Here is a 17664-nt window from a genome sequence, read left to right on the forward strand (position 1 = left end):
GGAAAAGTTCTCCACCCTTACTGGGGTCTCCTGGGAAGGCCTACCACTGGTCAGGATCGGTCAAGGACACCCCACAAAAGCCAGAGCCCCCGGCCTCTTTCCACAGTTCCTCACAGGCTGTGCCTTGAAGTGACCTTCCATCCCATCGCACCCTGCTTTCTTGGGGGTGGAGGGTGGGTGGGGCAAAGGAACAGCAGGTGAGCTAGGACCTGGAGACTGGGTTTCTGTGGAAGGACACCGGTGGATCTGCACCACGATATTTGTTGGCAGCAGCAGGAAGCTGCTAAGTTCTGAGCCTCCCAGCAGGGACAGGAGGCAAGGGAGCAGCCTGAACAGGAGCCTGAGAGCCGCAGGCAGGTGTGTGAGCCTGAGTGTTCCTGGCAGGGAGTCAGATCTGATCAGGCACAAGGCCTAGGCTGTGGACAGCATCTCCTGAGGTCACCCTCCAAGACTCCTCGTTCTCCTTTGCTGGCATGGCAGGGAGGCAGGTAGAGTGGGGGTGGTGGGTGGAATTGGCAGCTGTGCTCCTCTTGTAGTCGGGGTTCAGGGGAGGCAGGTGGGCAGAGTCAGATCTCATCAGGATCCCAGCTAACTCACGTGTAACCAGGAGGACGCGCTCCAGCGTCCCACTCGCCTGCCCTGTGGGGGAAAGAAAGGTTCACCGAGAATGCATACCAGGAGGGATGTTTAACCTATTTATAAGATGAAATTATTTTCAAGGGCTTTAGCATATCTATTTTACTTGCCAATGTGCTAATTACGTGCTGTTCTTATCTATTCATGAACGTGGGTCCCTATCGTGATGGTCTCTATTGGATTACATGTTACTGAGCTATCTTAAATCTGCTCTCCCAGTCTCAGGCTAGTCAGGAAGCCAAGCCCTCCCCCACCGTCAACAGGATGAAGTGGCTGTGTGTGTGTGGGGTGGGGGGGCACTCTGGGGACTCTAAAGTCCCTTTCTGAAGGTGCGCTAACCTTTCTCCTTACGGACCAACGTGCACTCTCCACTTTGGCAGGGTCTCTCGCTACCCTCCGTTGTACGGACGCCCCAGCCATCTTTGTTCATGAAGTTCCACCAGCCAGAAATGCTCCCCATTCCCACTTCTAGGTGTCCAAATTCTACTCCCTTCCAAATGAAGGTCCATTTCAAATCTTTCCTCCTTCCAGGAGCTTTTCACAGATACTCCAGCCCCCATATAGGTCCAGTTAAGCCCAGACCAGAAAGACCCTGGGCATTTATTCAGCTGAGGGCAGGCCAGTCTTCCTGGCTCCGCCAGAGATATGAGAAGGGGGACAGGACACTTGGAACCTGGAGCTGTGTTTCTGCTGGTCCCCTGGTCAGTGCCCTAGGAAAACGAGGAAGTGGGTGCTGGGAGTCTGGGCTAATGCTCCCAGGGGTGGGCAGGCTGCATGAGGCCGGCTTGTCCCTGTGAGCACTGCTGGCCTGGCTCGTCCAGGTTCAGGGACAGCTATACTGGGAGAAGTCTGTGCCCTGGAAACATCTCTACTTGCAGGGGTTCCAGGTCTTTCGAAACTAGGAGTGTGGGCAGCATGGTGAAGTCTAGATTCACATCCCGTTTCTGCCACTTGTGAGCTGGGCTATCTAAGGCTGGACACTAAACCTCTCTGGGTCTCAGTTTTCTCATTTGTAAAATGGTGATAGTCACAGTTACTCTGAAAGGTGAGATAATTTATGCGACGTGCCTGACACACACACAGAAGGTATTCCATATTCCATAAATAGGAGTTTTATGTAGTAAAAGGAGCCAGGGTGGCACTGTGGTTAAGCACTCATCTGTTAACCAAAAGGTCAGCGGTTCGAACCCACCAGCAGCTGTGTGGGAGAAAGATGTGGCAGTATATTTCTGTAAAGATTTCAGCCTTGGAAACCCGAAGGGGCAATTTTACCCTGTCCTGTAGGGTTGCTATGAGTCAGAATCGACTTGACAGCAACAGGTTTTATGTGGTGTAAATAACAATTAAAAACCCATCGCCGTCGAGTTTACTCTGACTCATGGTGACTCCACATGTGTCAGAGTAGAAGTGTGCTCTAGGGGGTTTTCAAGGGCTGATTTTTTAGTAGATCGCCAGGCCTTTCTTCTGAGGTGCCTCTGGGTGGACTTGAACCTCCAGTGTTTTGGTCAGCAATCAAGCACCTTAACCGTCTGCACCACTCAGACCCCTTCTCAAATTTATACCCATATCAAAACCCACTGCCCCCTTTTCCAGGACACCCTTGCACCCTGGCCCCATTTGGGGCAAGTAGCCAGGGGATGGGCCGGGAACCACTGATGAACATTAGCCACGGCCATATACTGCCAGGGTGGGTGCGGGATCTCCTGGGGGTGGACAGTTCCTGCCCGGGGCTCTCAGAGCTCCCTGGCTGTGTGCCTCAGTTTCCTCCTCTGTGGGAAGGCCCATCTGGACTGTTCTACAGGTCTCTTCTCCCTGACTGTTGTAAATATGAGAGACTAGGGGTCTAAAAACAACCTTGCTGTTATCTGAGAGGCAGGACTACAGTCGATGTCTTCCTCAGAACTAGGTGTGCCTACACCTGGGCGGGGACTGCCCCCATCTCAGCCCCAGCAGCCCCCCTTGGGGACCTCCTGAATGAGGGGCCTATTGGTGACAGGTCTCAGGCCATTGGTGTCTGGCAGAGGGACTGGGACCTCCCTGCTCTCACACCTGGGCTAGGGAGAGCTAGCCATGGCCCACTCATTTTCCATCCTGGTAGCTGCACCCAGTTAGCTCTTTAGGGCTCTGACCTCACCACAGGCTGAGGAGAGTTCCCCCACTGCAGAATATCTCGCCCAGCCTCATCCTGATGGTATCCCTGGTATCTGCTCCTGAGCAGTCTCCTCACGGCTGGAGCTGGACAGCCCCTCCTCTGGTCCCTCAGGCAGGGGCAGTGGGCTGCCAGGCCTGCCGGTCAGGCCTTTTGGGCCCCGACGTGAGGAGCAGAAACCCTTCCCAAGGGACCTGGCGGGATGTAAATCTGGCTGAATTGAAATGTGAGGCAGGGAGCCCTCCTTAGAAAGAGGGGCTGTGAATTAGGCTGCAGCCACCTCCTGACCTCGAGCCGCCGTGGGAGACCAAGCAAAGCAGTGTGTGTGACCTAGGGGTGGCTCCCAGTTGGATGGGAGAGGCCTCTTCCCTCGTCCTGCTCAGGGCTCCCTGCCCTAGAAATCACCAGAAAGCTGGGTTGGGGCCACACTGGTCACAATGCATGTTCAGTATCTTCAAGTTTCTCATGTGCTTTCGAGTCCACCATCTTATCGGAGCCTCACAACAGCCTGTAAGGTAGGTGAAGACTATAGACCCATGTTATAGATGAGGTAGATAAGACTCAGAGAGGTGAACTGGCTTGCCCAAGGTCACACAGCCACTATATAGCAGAACCAGTCAGGACTTGTTCCCCTGCATCCAGAATTAAAGGAGCCCTGGTGGCGCAGTGGTAAGAGCTTAGCTGCTAACCAAAAGGTTGGCAGTTGGAATCCACCACCTGCTTCTTGGAAACCCTATGGGACAGTTCTACTCTGTCCGATAGCGTCTCTATGAGTCGGAACTGACTCGATGGCAACAGGTTTGGTTTTTGGTGGCACAATGGTTAAGTGCTTGGTTGCTAATGAAAGGTTGGTGGTTTGAACCCACCAGCCACTCTGCGGAAGAACAGAGCCGGTGATCTGCTCCCATAAAGATTTATGGCTTAGGAAACCCTATAGGAAAGTTCTGCTCTGTCCTATAGGGCTGCTATGAGTCAGAATTGACTTCATGGCACACAACAACAATAAGACAACACTATAAAAATTACTTGGCATGGTACTGACATAGAGACTTGCTTAATTAAAGTGTGCCACAATTGTGATTATCATCCCAAGGATAGTCACACGCTGTCCCTATGCAGGTCATGCCCCAGATGGAGCCCTGGTGCCTCTAGGCTCATACCTGGTCTCTGTTGGTGTCATTCAAGACCTGTTAAGGTGGGCTCAGGGCCCAGGTGTGGAGACGCAGGGGGCAGAGTGGGGCACTGGATTCCTCTCCAGGCTGCCTGGTGTAGATGGCCAGAAGCCTGTCTGTGGCCCTCGCTCACAGCCCCCCCACCCCCCGCCCGGTGGCTGCCACCTGCTTTCTCATGTTGATCTCAGGTCAGCTCAGGGCCAAGCCAGGGACTGGCTGAGGCTCTGCCTGAGTCTTTGATCTCTAGAGGAGCATGGACCAGACCCAGCACAGGAGCTGGGAGGACTGAAGGTGGCCTAGCCGGATCCTCCACGGTCTGTGGAGCCTGTCCACGGGAGCAGCTTGCCTTTCCTCTGGTCCCAGGCAGCCCTGAGATGGAAGGGATGGGGGTGGGGTGGGTACGTCCTGTCATGCCTGCCTGCCTTGGAGTAGAGGGCACGAGGGTGCAGGTGATCATGGGCCTGGCCCGAGTGATGCCACCTCCAGGCTTCGGTGCTGCAGTCTCCTCCAGTCCACACCGACTATGACCTTGGACTTGAGACTGCCCCTTTCAGAGCAGGCCTCCTCCTGAAGAGGCCCTCTGGGACACGGCCTGGGCCATCAACCCGACTCTACCACAGGGCTCGGCCCTGGAAGAGGAGCTCCGGACTACCTCTACCCCAGTCCCCCAGGGGAGAGGCTTGGCCTCAGGACCCCCAGAGAAGTGGCCCCCACACCAATGATCCCATCCTCCATCTTGGTAATTCACATACTTTCACGGACCCCCTTCAGGAGCCCTTTAATGAGAAGGGCTGGTGGTTCTGGCCAGCGGGCATCTCTTGTGTCCAAGATGAGCTTCGTGACGGCCTTGGGGTCAGCGGGGCCAGATCCTTAGCATTTTTAAATTTTATTATGACCGTGTTTGTTTAAATATATATATATATTTATAGCTCTGTGTGCCCACTGCCACCTGCCCCCCCGGCCCCTAGTTTTTCCCTCTGGCTTTCTGTCTGGTGGCCGTGTAGGGCAGCACCGTTTGTGTGCTCTTGTCTGACACTGTCTGGGTGCTGCTGTTCCTTGTGACCCTCCGCGTAGGCTCAGGGGCCAAGGTGGGGCCTGAGCGGCGGCCGGTCAGGGGAGAGCGCCTCAGCTTATGGGGGGCTGGGGAGGGCTTGAGGGGGCCCGCGAGAGCCTCTGTACGGGGAGGCTCGGTGGGCAGGCCCACCTCCTCTTCCTCTGCCTCCTCTTCGCCATCCCCCTCCTCATCGTCACAGCACAGTGCGTGGTAGAGCACTTTGTCACTGAACCGCACTCTCTCCCGTGTGCCCGGGGTCCGCTGGGGCAGGTGGCCTTTGGCAGGGGCAGCGCTGAAAGCCTCCTCGCTGGAGGAGTCTGGGGTTTCCACCCGAGGCCCATTGGGGATGGGCACGCCGCCGTTCATGAGCCGGTAGTCAGGGCCAGCACCTGGCCGGGCCAGCTCAGGGCCGTCCACAGAGTCCGAGGGGGTGGACATGTCCAGGAAGGAGCAGAACTCCCAGCTGTCTGAGAGGATGTCGGCTGTCATGAAGTCCAGGTGGCCCAGGTCAAAGGGGCCGCCCGCGCCCGCCTTGTCACTGCTGGAGGTGCTGCTCACAGTGGCTGTGGTCCAGTCATCTGGCTCCACTTCAAAGTCGAAGTCTGAGGTCAGCTTATCGATCTGGCTTACCACCTGGCCAGGGAAGGGGAGAGGAGATGAGAGGTGCCAGGTGGGGGCTAGAACCCCATCGGTGTGAGTGCACCCCACCTGTCTGTGGTAGACCCCAGCTGGGAGCCCTACAGGATGGTGACTGATCTTGTCACAGGTGTGTTTGCCCTGTTGAGAGCCTAAATTGAGCCAGGGTGAACAGAGCTTGTTCCGGACTACCTCCACCTCTACCCCCAGTCCCACAGGCCTGTTTGCCCCTCCTTAGTCCCTTCCAGCCCTGCACCCCATCCCTTCACAACCTCTCTCCCTCAAAGCCAGCCACTGCCTGGAGGTAGTCCTGGTGATCAAGGCTTGATCTACCTTTGATTGAGAGGAGGCCATTTAACAGAGGCTGAGGAACTCTTAAGTGAGTCCCACTTGGTGGAGCGGTGAGCAGCCCACCCACCCTCAAAGAGGAAATGATATGGGTGGCCATGAAGAAGACCCTGTCTGGGCTCTCTAAAGCAGCCGGTTAATGACTGTCCCCATGGATCTTCCACAGCCCGTCAGGACAAGAAGACCAGGTGTGCGGCCCTGGCTAGGTTACCCTCCTCCCAAGCCCCTTCCTTGCCCACTGCCGAATGGAGGTCAATCCTGGCTTGTCTGGAGAAGGAATAAAGCAAGCACTATTTGGTAAGCAATCAAGAAACCATCAATCCTGGGTACAGAGCTGCTTGTTAAATGATCTCAGGGGGCAGCTCGGCTGCGGAGGTCACTGGACCCTGCCCACCCTGCATAAAGCGAAGCCCTGGGAAAATGTGGCAGGCAGGCCTCATACGGATGGGCCTGCCTTAGGACACCCCCTTGCCTGGCCCCTGTTGGCACCTAAATCAGGACGGAAGATGGGAAGGACGGGGGGAGAGGGAGACCCAGTCAGAGACATAGGAGGTGGATAGGGGAAGAGGAGGGAGAAAGGAGAGTCAGGCTAGAAACAAAATAGCAACAAAAGCAAAATGGAGGGGCCGAGAGTTAGGGCGGCAGAGCCCCAAAGACAAAGAGATCCACAGCGAGTCATCAAGACCGGACTCTAGCTCCCAGCGCCTCTCCAGTGTTCTTCACCTGTGATCAGAGCAGTCAATTAATTAATTAACTAATTAATTCCTTGATTCAGCAAACACTGACTGAAGACTACTGCTGTCCTGGGATTGCTGGGTCTTCAGGGAGGAGTAGCGGTGGTGAGTGTCCCCAGGCGAAGGGGGGAAGCCAGGGCAAAAGTGGTTGGGCTCAGAGGCAAGATTACTTGGTGACCCAATGCAGGTGACCTTGGTCAGTCATTTTCCCTCTCTAGGTCTCAGTTTCTCAATCTGTAAATGGGGTGGCGGGGTGGACTAGCTTATCTCCTAGGTCTCTTTCATCTCGGAACTTCTAGGACTCTATGCTTTTAGGAGTGATTGAGAACCTGCTTTGGGGTGCCAATGCATAGGTATGCCCATACACCATGGATCCAGTTCTAGAGTGTAGGGACCACTTGGCTGAGGCCTGAGGGCAGCTGGGGGAGTCAAGACACCTGGCTCCCAGACTTAACTTAGACATTACTCTGTGTGACTTTGGGCCAGCACATAACCTCTCTGGACCTCAACTTCATTCACCATCAAGTGGGTATGAAAAGCCCAGCCTGCCAACCTCATGGAGTTTCATGAAGAACAGTGAGAAGGGCAGCAAAAGAGCCCTGTGAATGGTCAGTGATAAAAGTGACAACATCTTCCATCTCTGGAACACCTACTATGTGCCAGGCTTTCATCTGTGCTCTTGAGTCTTCACTACCACCTATGAGACCGTCATCTCCTGGGTTTACAGATGAGGAATCTGAGGTGCTCATCACCAGGGGAGCTGAGATTCTTCCCTGCAGCTCCTCTTCAAAACTGCGTACTTCCGGGAGGTGCTGCTGTGGTTTCTGGGTTTGGGCAGGCAATGGAGGGGGGGCCCACCCTCCAATCTGGCTACCCCTTCTTATAGTCCCCCTCCCAGGATGACTCCAGCTACCTTATAGCAGCCCTTGCTTAACTCCATCTCCAGATGAGGACTGGTGGGAGCTTCAGCCTAGGATTAAACCAAACCAATTGCCATCAAGTCAAGTCCAACTCATGGCAACTCCATGTGTGTCAGAGCAGAACTGTGCTCTACGGGTTTTTTTTGTTTTTTGTTTTTTTTTTGTTATTGTTTAACTTTTTATTTTGAACTAATTCTAGATTCACAGGAAGTTGCAAAGAAAAGCACAAGAAGGGCCCACGTACCCTTTACCCAACCTCCGCCACTGTGAACATTCTGCATGGTAGCATTAACTATAGCACAACATCCAAACCAGGAAATTGACATTGGCAGAATCCATAGAGCTTATTCAGGTTTCATCAGTTTTACACACACTTTCATGATATAACACCTTTCAGAAGCAGATCACCAGGCCTGTCTCCTGACTCCATAACGTTTTCAATGACTGATAACTTGAAAATAGATCAACAGGCCTTTCTTCCAAGGCCCTTTGAGTGGACTCAAACCGCCAACCTTTCAGTTAGCAGCCGAGCACGTACATTTGCATTATCCAGGGTAAGGGTCCTCAAACTTGAGTGTGCATCATCAGCTCACTCCTCAGAGTTTCTGATTCAGTAGCTCCAGGGTGGGGCTAGAGAAGGCGCATATCTAACAAGTTCCCAGGTGATGCTGCTGTTGCTGCTCCAGAGACTATACTTGGAGACCCACTGGCCTAGGGTACTGGGGATTTAAACTGGGCAAAGACACAGCAGGTTAGGGCATTAGGGGACTCCAGAGACGCCCAGTGGTATCTGGGGCAGCCACAACCTCAAATTAGGCTCCCCTGATCAAGTGCGGTCCTGGGTGGTACAAATGGTTAATGAACTTGGCTGATAATCGAAAGGTTGGAGGTTCAAGTCTACCCACAGGCACTTGGAAGGCCTGGTGATCTACTTCCTAAAGGTCACAGACATTGAAAATCCTATGGAGCACAGTTCTACTCTGACACACATGAGGTTGCCATGAGTGGAGGATGACTTCATGCCAACTAGTTATAAGTGAGGGCTGTTGAGAGTCTGCTGCTGCCTGAGTGTGGGGAGACAATGCCAGTAGTGATCTGGAGTTAAGTGACTGGACCTGATCTCACAGGCTTGGCTGTGGCTACGCTGGGCCCAGAAGCTAGGCCTCCTAATGCCCAGTGAGGACGAGCCCCTCATGCCTCAGACCTGGCAGCAAGGAAGATCTAGGCTGCACAGAGCAGGAGCCCTAAAGCCTTCAGGCCTGGACACACTCCCCCAACCCAGGAAGCTCAAGCTTGCCACGTCTTGGTGATTTCCCTTCTCCAAGTCTCCTGTAAAATGGGATGACACTCCCCTTCTCATTTAGGGTGATGGGGATTCAATAGATATGAATGTGCCTGAAACTGCGGGGTCAGCACAGCCAAGTGCTTAAGAACCTGGGCACTGGAGCCAGACCCAGGATCCAGCTCTGACCCACCATTTACTGTTGGCCAAGTTACTCAACCTGTCTGTGCCTCAGTTTCTTCATCTATAAAAGGAGAAATCTAGCAGTACCTCCTCGATAGGACCGTTGTGAGGATGTAATGCCTGAAAAGCATGTGGAACAACACAGACTGCTAATATCCACTAGAGTCTCCCGGGTGGTGCACACCGTTAAGCACTCAACTACCAGCCAAAAGGCTGGTGGTTTGAACCCACCCAGACAGCCTCAGAAGACAGCCCTGGCGATCTGCTTCCAATAGGTCACAGCCTTGAAAACCCTGTGGAGCAGTTCTACTCTGCACACATGGGGTGCTCTGAGTTGGAATCGACTCGACGGCAGCTAAGAACAGAAGATCCACTATGCACCGGTGGGCACCAGCATGTGACCAGGCCCCTGGCACCGGGCCCAAGTGATGGGAATCAGCTCTTCACCAAAGTGATGACACACTGGTGGCGAAATTTCAGTGCCTGTGACAGGCTAACGGGGATATATTGGGCCTTTCAAACTGCAGCACACGGGTAGCACCTACTTTGCCTGAGTAGGGCTGTCTCCAGCCAGAGTAGAAGCAGAAGAGATTCTACACAAGAAGCCCGGTGGCTGTGAGGCTCACAGGCAGATCTGGTCCAGGGCCAATCACACCTACTTGACGAGTGACACGAGTGAGGCTCAAGAAGGGAAATGACATGCCCAAGGGCACATAGCTTGTATGTGGGGACCTGGGTCTGCCCTCAAACTCCCTGCCCCTCCCTGGGGCCCCGTTTCATGGAGCCAGTGAAGAGGGTAGGGGCAGGTCCCAAGCTACCTGCCTCTCTGCTTTGGATGCCTTGAAATCTGTGATTTCTCTCAGAGATTTAATAATCATTTTACCTACATGTAATTTGGGATTGTCTTGGAGTGCAGGGAAATAATTATATACACAGAAGGGAAGAGAAGGAGAGAGAGAGAATGCAGGGAGAAGCGGAACCATAAAATCACAGAATCATGGTACCTCGAAGTGGAAGGGACTGGAAACACTGTTGACTGAGTTCATCCTTCTCATTATTCTTGTTGATTGGGAAACTGAGGCCCAGAGACAGGAAGGGGCTGAACTGAGACCATAATGCACTGTCCTGACTCCGAGGCCTGGCCCCTTAAAACCAAGAATCACCTGCCCTGGAGGGGGCAAGAGGGAGCACTAAAGAGGAAGGGCAGGGCTGAGGGCTGTGACAGAACCCGCTGGGGGTCCCAGGCCCTGTCCCCGGGACAACCCTGGCCTGTGTCCTGGTCACAGCCTTGCCTTGCTCACCTCAACACTGTATCCTCTGGTCTTCCCATTGCTGGTAGCTTCCTGTCTGGGTCCTGTTCCACCCTGCATCCAGGGAACTTTCTAATCAGCACTATGTCACCCCTCTTGTTCCAGCCCTTCTCTGCTCCCCAAACACAACCCAACAACAAATCTGGCCACAGGTCCTTTCCTCTCCAGCCAGGAGCCTCCCACTGCCAGGCCGGCCTCACCACACCACACCCTGCTCACTTCTGCCCCCTGGCCTCACCTGGAGGGCCTCCTTCCTTTGCAACTCATTCCATCATCACTTCCTCAGGGAAGCCTTCCCTGACCCCCAGTCAAGGTCAGGTTCTCTATGAAAGACTCTCAAAGCACTCTACACCTCTCTTTTAGCACCTCTTTATCACTGCTCCACTTTTATGTACGTATGTGTAACGATAAGGAGCCCCGGTGGTGCAATGGTTAATCACTCGGCTGCTAACTGAGAGGTTAGAGGTTCGAACTCACCCAGTGGCTCCATAGGAGAAAGACCTGGTGGTACGTCTCCATAAATATTAAACCCCAAAAACCAAATCCGTTGCCATCGAGTGGATTATGACTCTTAGCAACCCTACCGGGCAGAGTAGAACTGTCCCATAGGGTTTCCAAGGAGCAGCTGGTGGATTCAAACTGCCGACCTTTTGGTTAGCAGCTGAATGCTTAACCACTGCACCACCAGGGCTCCTCTGTAAAGATTACAGCCTAGGAAACCCTATGGGGCAGTTCGACTCTGTCCATATAGGGTTGCTGTGAGTTGAAATGCACTCACTGGCACCTCGTGACAACATGTGTGATGATATCTCCCCAGTAAGCTCTACGACCGGTCCCCCAGCCTGGCAGAGGGCTTGGCGACTCTTTGTAAATACAGCTGTAGGATGTTAAAAACCACTGGGGCCTTCTTTTCTGCATCCACAGTCCTGGACACCCTAATATTGCCCAGTCCCCATCCTCCCCACAACTCTGGCTGAGTCCCCTTCCTGAGGAAAGCAGCTCTGTATTCCTTAAGGCTCCAGAGCCAGGTCTGGGGACCCCAGGGTCCCAGAACCGGCCTCTTTCCCCTGTCCTCACCTCTGGCCCCCTCACCTCGTCTGACAAGCTGCTACCTCCTCCCCTCCCTCCCAGCTCCCCAGGCAGCTAGTTACATAACTGGGGATTCTGCATTATTTATGACCACTGATTATTTTTTTAATTCCGTGATCACGTTATTTATTATCTTCCTGGGGGGGCTGGAGCTGGGAAGGGGCCGGTGAGCTGACCGTGATTCGTGACTCTTCTCGTGCAGCTTGGCCTAATTGGCCAGGGAGCAGCGGTGAGTCCGTCCAGAGGAGGAGAGCGCAGAGGGAAAAGGAGCAATGGAAGGGTGAGAAAAAAAAATCATAAGAAAAATGCGCGCGGTTCTTGCTGAGCTGCGGGTGATGGAGCTGACCCACTTTGGCACAGGCCCCGTGGTCCCCAGCCTCCCTGCTCCAGCTGCTGCCTGGCCGGGCCACATTCATCTCACGCCTGGCCTGTAGCTTTCCCTGCCACCTTCGTCAGCAGCACCTTGCCGAAGGAACTGCACAATTGGGTGGCCAGAGAACGAGCTGCCTTCTCGCCTGCTTCCTGGGAAAACCAGCTGGAGATCCTCCACTGCCACCCCAGCTAGGGAAGGGTTGTACCTGCCTCTTCACCTTCCTGAGGGGATCGGGCCAAGGTGGGCAACTGTGCCCTTAAGTAATGCCCTAGCCCAGAGCCAGAGATGTGGGGTATAGGTGTCAACTCAAGGATCATGCGCCCAGCCCATTCTGGGTGACATCTTGGGGAGGGGGAGACCCAGGAGGAGGAGGCCAGGTACCTGCTCAAGTGAAGCTCAACATCTAGGATCCAAGGACGAGGGCCCTTGACCTGGGATGGTGGGAAACGGGACAATGGAAGGCAGATTCTCACGCAGTAGTATAAACGTGAAGGAGCCCTGGTGGCGCAATGATTACACGCTTGGCTGCTAACTGAAAGGTTGGCGGTTCGAACCCACCTAGCAGCTCCATGGGAGAAAGACCTGATGATCTGCTCCTCTGTCAACATTACAGCCTCGAAAACCCTCGTCTGTCACATGGGATCGCTATGAATCGAAATCGACTTGATGGCACCTAACCACAACAGCGCATGCATGAGATTCCCGGATAGTGTGTGAAATCTTTACTCAGAACAAAATCCAAATCCCATACCAGGGCTTCTATGTAACCTGGCTCCCACCTCCCTCTTTGACCTCTTCTCCTGCTTTCCTCGTCCTTGTTCACGCCACTCCAGCTGCACTGGCCTCCTTGCTGTTCTTGAACATGCCACGCCCACTGCTACCTCAAGACTTTTGCACCGGCTGTTCCCACTTCCTGGGATGCTCTCCCCCTAGTATCCATTTGGCTTGTTCCCTCACTTCCTTCCGGTCTTTGTTTATCGGAGACCCTGTTCTCATCCCCGTCACTGTCACTCTCTATCCCCTTTCTCTGCAGGTAGGGGTGGGACCGCCTACTGCAAGAGAAATTAAAGGGCAAAAAAAAAAAAAAAAAAAACAGAGAAATTAAAGGGCCCCAGTCAGCTAGGAGGCCAGGTTTCTGGCCCTGACCTTCCTGCTCATGGCTAAGAAGCCGATGTGACTCCAAAAAGCAAGGCCAGACATAGAACCGCAGAGCAGGCCGGTGCTAGAATAATTTGTTGATAATGTCTATCTGAAAGGGTGCTAACTTTGTGCCCATTACTGGGCTAAGTATTTTACATATATCTCACTTAATAGTCCCTGGGTGATACAAACGTCGGCTAAGCGTTCAACTACTAGCTGAAAAGTTGACAGTTCGAACCCACCCAGAGGCTTCTGGGAAAGGCCCTGCTTCCGAAAGCTCAGAGCCTTAACAACCTATGGAGCAGTTCTACTCTGCACACATGGGGTCGTCATGAGTCAGAATTGACTCACTGGCAACTAGCAACAACAACAACAACGTCTCATCTAATTCTCACAACAACCCTGGGGCAGGGAGGGCGTTTAAATTTATTATCCTCACTTTACAGATGAGGAGACAGAAGCACAGAGAGGTAAAGTAACTTTGCTGAGTGCACACAGCTAAGAAGGGGCAGAGCTAGGATTTGGACCAGAGCCCACGCTCTTTGCCGTCAACTGTGCTGTACCCTAAGTTAAGATCCACAGGACTGTGAGGGGCTGGGGCAGAGAGAGCCTGCAGGGATTGGCCTGGCATCTGGCGTACTGGGGAACCTAGGAGAAATGAGGGCTAATTAATGATTGGCTGTCACACCTCTCAGCAGCACTTCAGCTTCCAAAGCCCTTTTACGTTCCTTACCTCACTTAGTCCTTTCAACTCCTTTCCCCACCCATAGGATAGGACCTGCTCCCTAGCACGCAGGGAGCCAGTGGCAGAGCTGTGGCAGGGGGTTGGGATGGTGGTATGGGAGAGGGAACCCCAAATCCTGTAGGGGTGCCACCTTACTGCATACCAGGCCCTTGATAAGTCCTTGTAAAGTCACTGTGAGATGTGAATTATCATCATCCCCATTTCATAGATGAGCAAACTGAGGCCCAGGGGCTGGGGAGAGGTGCTTTGATGCCTCTCCTCTTTCTGTGAATTTCAGGCTGCATGTTCAAAAGGATGAAGAGGGTCTGCTATGATCAGTGGTGTCTGGGAGCCGGAGAAGGGGAGCAGCCGATAGAGGAGGACGGCAGAGGGGATCAAACCAAGCCTGTCCTATCTGTTGGCCTTGCGCCTTCATGCAGCAGTCTGCTATTCCCTGACAGTCTTGCGTGTGAGTCTTGTCTCTGCATCTAAGCACTTTGCCCTCCTGAGATGAGAACCCAGCTGGTGGGCCCTGAGCCGGTGAAGCCTGGGGAGTGGGGTGTAATGAGTGAACAAGTGCCTGGGAAGGAGCACCAGGCAGATCCAGCTTTGCAGCCCCCGTAGAGGGCAAAAAGCCAAGATCACAGGGCCCAGGGAGCAGGGGTGCTGCAGGCCTTCTCCCCAAATCACAGCCTGGTACCCCTGCTTGGTGACCCCATCCCTGACAAATTCCATCCACAGGAAGTCAGTCCTAGCCTCTGGCTCTCCTGCCTGGGCCTCCCAGAGCCTCATTGGCCCTTCCCCACACTGCCCACTGCTCATCACCCCACATTCAGACCCCACCTAGGGGGTAGGGGAGCTCTGAGGTCTGCTCCCCCCTCCCAGCTGGGTGCCATTGGCAGCGGGCGGGCGGGTGGCATACGGGGTAGACTCTGGTTGCCGTAGCAACCTGCCAAAGTCTCGGGTGGAGGCACATGGCCTACAGGGTGTGTGGGGGGAGGGGACTCATCTTTCTCGGTCCTGGCTCAAGCCCCTGGGCTGGCTTGGCCTGTGAAAAGGAAGCTCAGCTTCCAGGGACATGGGAGTGGCTGTGTGTGTGTGCTGAAGAGGGAGGCGGCATCTAAGAGATCTGCAAATAAATCCTATGGCTTCTGCTCACCCTGCCTCACCCCTAAAGGGCACTCCCCTTACAGCGTCACAGCCTAAGCTTAAGGTGTTAGCTCTAGAAGGCCCCCGTCAAAATGCAAATAGGTTGCCCATTAGCCCACCTGCTAAAGCCCCCCGACTAGTAGTCAGGAACCTGAGTTCTAGGCCTAGCTCTGCTACTAGTAGGCTGTGTGACCTAGGGCAAGGCCCTCTCCCTCTCTGGGTCTCAGTTTCTTCAACAGTCAGTGGGCAGGGCTGGTCTGGGTTACCATGAGATGCCTTCACACTCTGGATGGCTATGCTGGGGGAGGGGGAGGCAAGCACCTGGAATGTGCTCGGTTGGGAGGAGCTCTGAGCTGTATCAAAGCTGACATCCTAGCTCTTCCAGTGGGCCTGCTGTGGCATAGGTCCCATTCCCTTGCTCAGGACGGAGACCCTGGACAAATCCCATGGCCCTGACAGGACCCTGGAGAATCTGAAATGAGGTAGAAGGGGGGAAGGTGGGGGGGGTGGTGCTATAGTCCTTTGGACTCAAGAAGTTAGTTAGAGGGAGAGGTGTTGCTCAGAGGCATCTGGCCTTTGACCGCCAAATTGTACTGCTCAAAGGTGCTCAGCCCAGACCCTAGCCAACCCGGTCCATGGCAGAAGCACCACCACCTCTCTTTACCTGAAGCCACAGCTGTTCCTACTTTCTGAGAAAGGACTTCCTGGCAGGCTCCAGGAGGCTGACCCTGGGCAGAGGGCTGCCTTGCCCACCCTCCACTATTGCCTCAACATCTCCACGACCCCCTGTACACTTGAATACAGCTCCCTTCCAGCACCCTCTGCTCTTTTGTGCTCAGGTCGGGCTGGAATGCCTTTTCACCATCCTGGAGTTGATACCCATTGTCATTGCCTCCTCAGCCCTCCTGGAGCCCCTATCCGCCCTGCACAGCTGGCTGGGGAGAGCTTGGGCCCATAACTCCAGCTCAATCACTCTCCCGGCCATCTCTGCGGGGGCCCTGCTTACAAGGAGTTGAAATTTGCCTAAAGCCCACCTGGCTGGTGTAATGGCACCCAGCAGGCAAATTCAGGCCAGCGGCTCAGAACGCTAGTCATGCATTTTGGGCTCAAACACAGCCCAGGGGGCAGGGCCGAGGACATGTGTACCTCATTACCCCGGCAAAGTGGGAAGCGGTAATTAAACCAGGCTCCACTTAGAGACAGAGAGGGATACACGCAGTCCCAGCATCTCAGTGACTTTTCAGCCTTGGCGAAAACACTCAGAACTCCAGGATGGGAGCACAATCCCTTAGGGAAGGTTCCTGTCCCTGCCAATGTACACGAGGGACTCTGATACTCACTAGCACCTCCAGGGCAGGGAGGGCATAGCTGGCTTTCGTTTTTCCAGGATCAAGGGTTCTGACCACCTGTGTGCTCTCTGGGAAAACGCTCTCAGTTGGGCTTTGAGCAGTGGGGCTACCTCAGTAGAACCATCCACACTCTCCCAGGGCCGCTTATGACCAGGTCAGAGTCTAGAGTCAGACAGTGAGGTCAAGGGTCAGCCTAGGTTCCGGAAGAGAGTCTCCCACTAAGAGGCTACGGTGGGATTCAGCCCTTGACTGACCATCTTAGCAAACCTAAGTGCCAACCACAGAGCTACAGGCCCACCGCCATGCTGCCCAAGCAGTCTCTACACCACCAGGCTCTTCCAGCCCAGGGGGACAGGGAGAGTTTTGGCAGAGCAGATTTGGGGGAAAGGGAAATGAGGAGGGAGGCACCCTGCTGAGTAACACATGTGCACACAGCCTTGGGTGCACACACACATGCAAACACACGTTTTTGTGCCAAGCCCAGGAAGGCTGGTCTAGGGTTTGTCTGCTCGCCCCCTGTTCACCGCTCACTCACCTCCCTCAGCTCCTTGGCTACCTCCTTGAGCTCCCGCAAGATGCCCTCGAGCTGCCCGATGACCATCTTCATGCGCTGTCGAATCCGCTCCCGCTCACCGCCACTGCTGGGGTCGTCACTGGGCTGCCCGAGGTCCGGGGCGCCCCGAATGTTCATCCTTCACCACGTGGCTGTGGGCCTGCCCATATTCCCCCCAGCCGGGCACACACTGCGTCTGCCTCCACGGAGCCCCCCTCGGCTGGGCAGAGCTCCACATCTTAACGGCCCCCCAGCCCACCCTGGCACTGGGCGGCCCTCACCCAGCCCCTGCCCGCTGCCACACCGCCTCCCCTGCCTCTGGGTGGTGAATGGGACACCCAGAGGGGGGCAGAGTCTGACAGAGAGGGTCAAGGTGAGGACACTAGGGGGCAGGAGGAGGGGCCTAGGGTCTCAGGAGTGGCCTCCAGGACTTGACGTGCCTGTGGGTGTGCAGAGCTGTTCTCTGGCACAGCCTGGACAGGGAGGCAGGGGGATGACTCTGCAGGGACTAAAGGTAAGAGATGCCCTTGGGATGGGGAAAGGCAGAACTAATCCCCACAACTCCAGGCAGGCGGGAAGGCAGAGGTCTCCCGGTGCAACTGACACCTGCAGGGGGGTAGTGGCCAGGCTCTTCCAGATGTGAAGGGAGCTCCAGATGTGGGCAGCTCTGGGTAGGGAGCTAGATTGGAGGAGGGTAGCCCCCTGCAGAGAGAGCAAGCCTAGCGTCAGCCCTCCCAGGCTGCAGCACGAGCCGGCAATGCTATTGCCGCTGCCTCCCTCCGCTCCGGTTCCTGCACCCTCCGACGCTGGCCGTTTATTTATTTTTTCTTTTTTGTGGAGGGGTGGTGGAGGCAGATGGTCTA

General features: G+C 54.7%; 1 protein-coding gene across 1 annotated transcript; it reads right to left on the reverse strand.

The window, feature by feature from the left end:
- Nucleotides 1-4827: 4827 nt before the first annotated feature.
- INSYN1 (inhibitory synaptic factor 1) lies at nt 4828-17281 on the reverse strand. Its single transcript, XM_004374731.1, has 2 exons — nt 16784-17281; nt 4828-5644 (listed from the first exon to the last, which is right to left on the reverse strand). Exons 1-2 carry the CDS (start codon nt 16937-16939, stop codon nt 4922-4924), a joined length of 879 nt encoding a protein of 292 aa, XP_004374788.1. The 5' UTR covers nt 16940-17281; the 3' UTR covers nt 4828-4921.
- Nucleotides 17282-17664: the final 383 nt, after the last annotated feature.

This window comes from Trichechus manatus, unplaced genomic scaffold, assembly GCF_000243295.1.
Source record: "Trichechus manatus latirostris isolate Lorelei unplaced genomic scaffold, TriManLat1.0 scaffold00030, whole genome shotgun sequence".
NCBI classification, from domain to species: Eukaryota; Metazoa; Chordata; class Mammalia; order Sirenia; family Trichechidae; genus Trichechus; species Trichechus manatus.

Excerpts from the sequence above, each read along its gene's own strand:
- INSYN1 (XM_004374731.1), bottom strand. The coding sequence starts at position 16,939 with ATGAACATTCGGGGCGCCCCGGACCTCGGGCAGCCCAGTGACGACCCC. Across the intron at positions 5,645-16,783 it reads TAGCCAAGGAGCTGAGGGAG|GTGGTAAGCCAGATCGATAA; the intron begins GTGAGTGAGCGG and ends TTCCCTGGCCAG.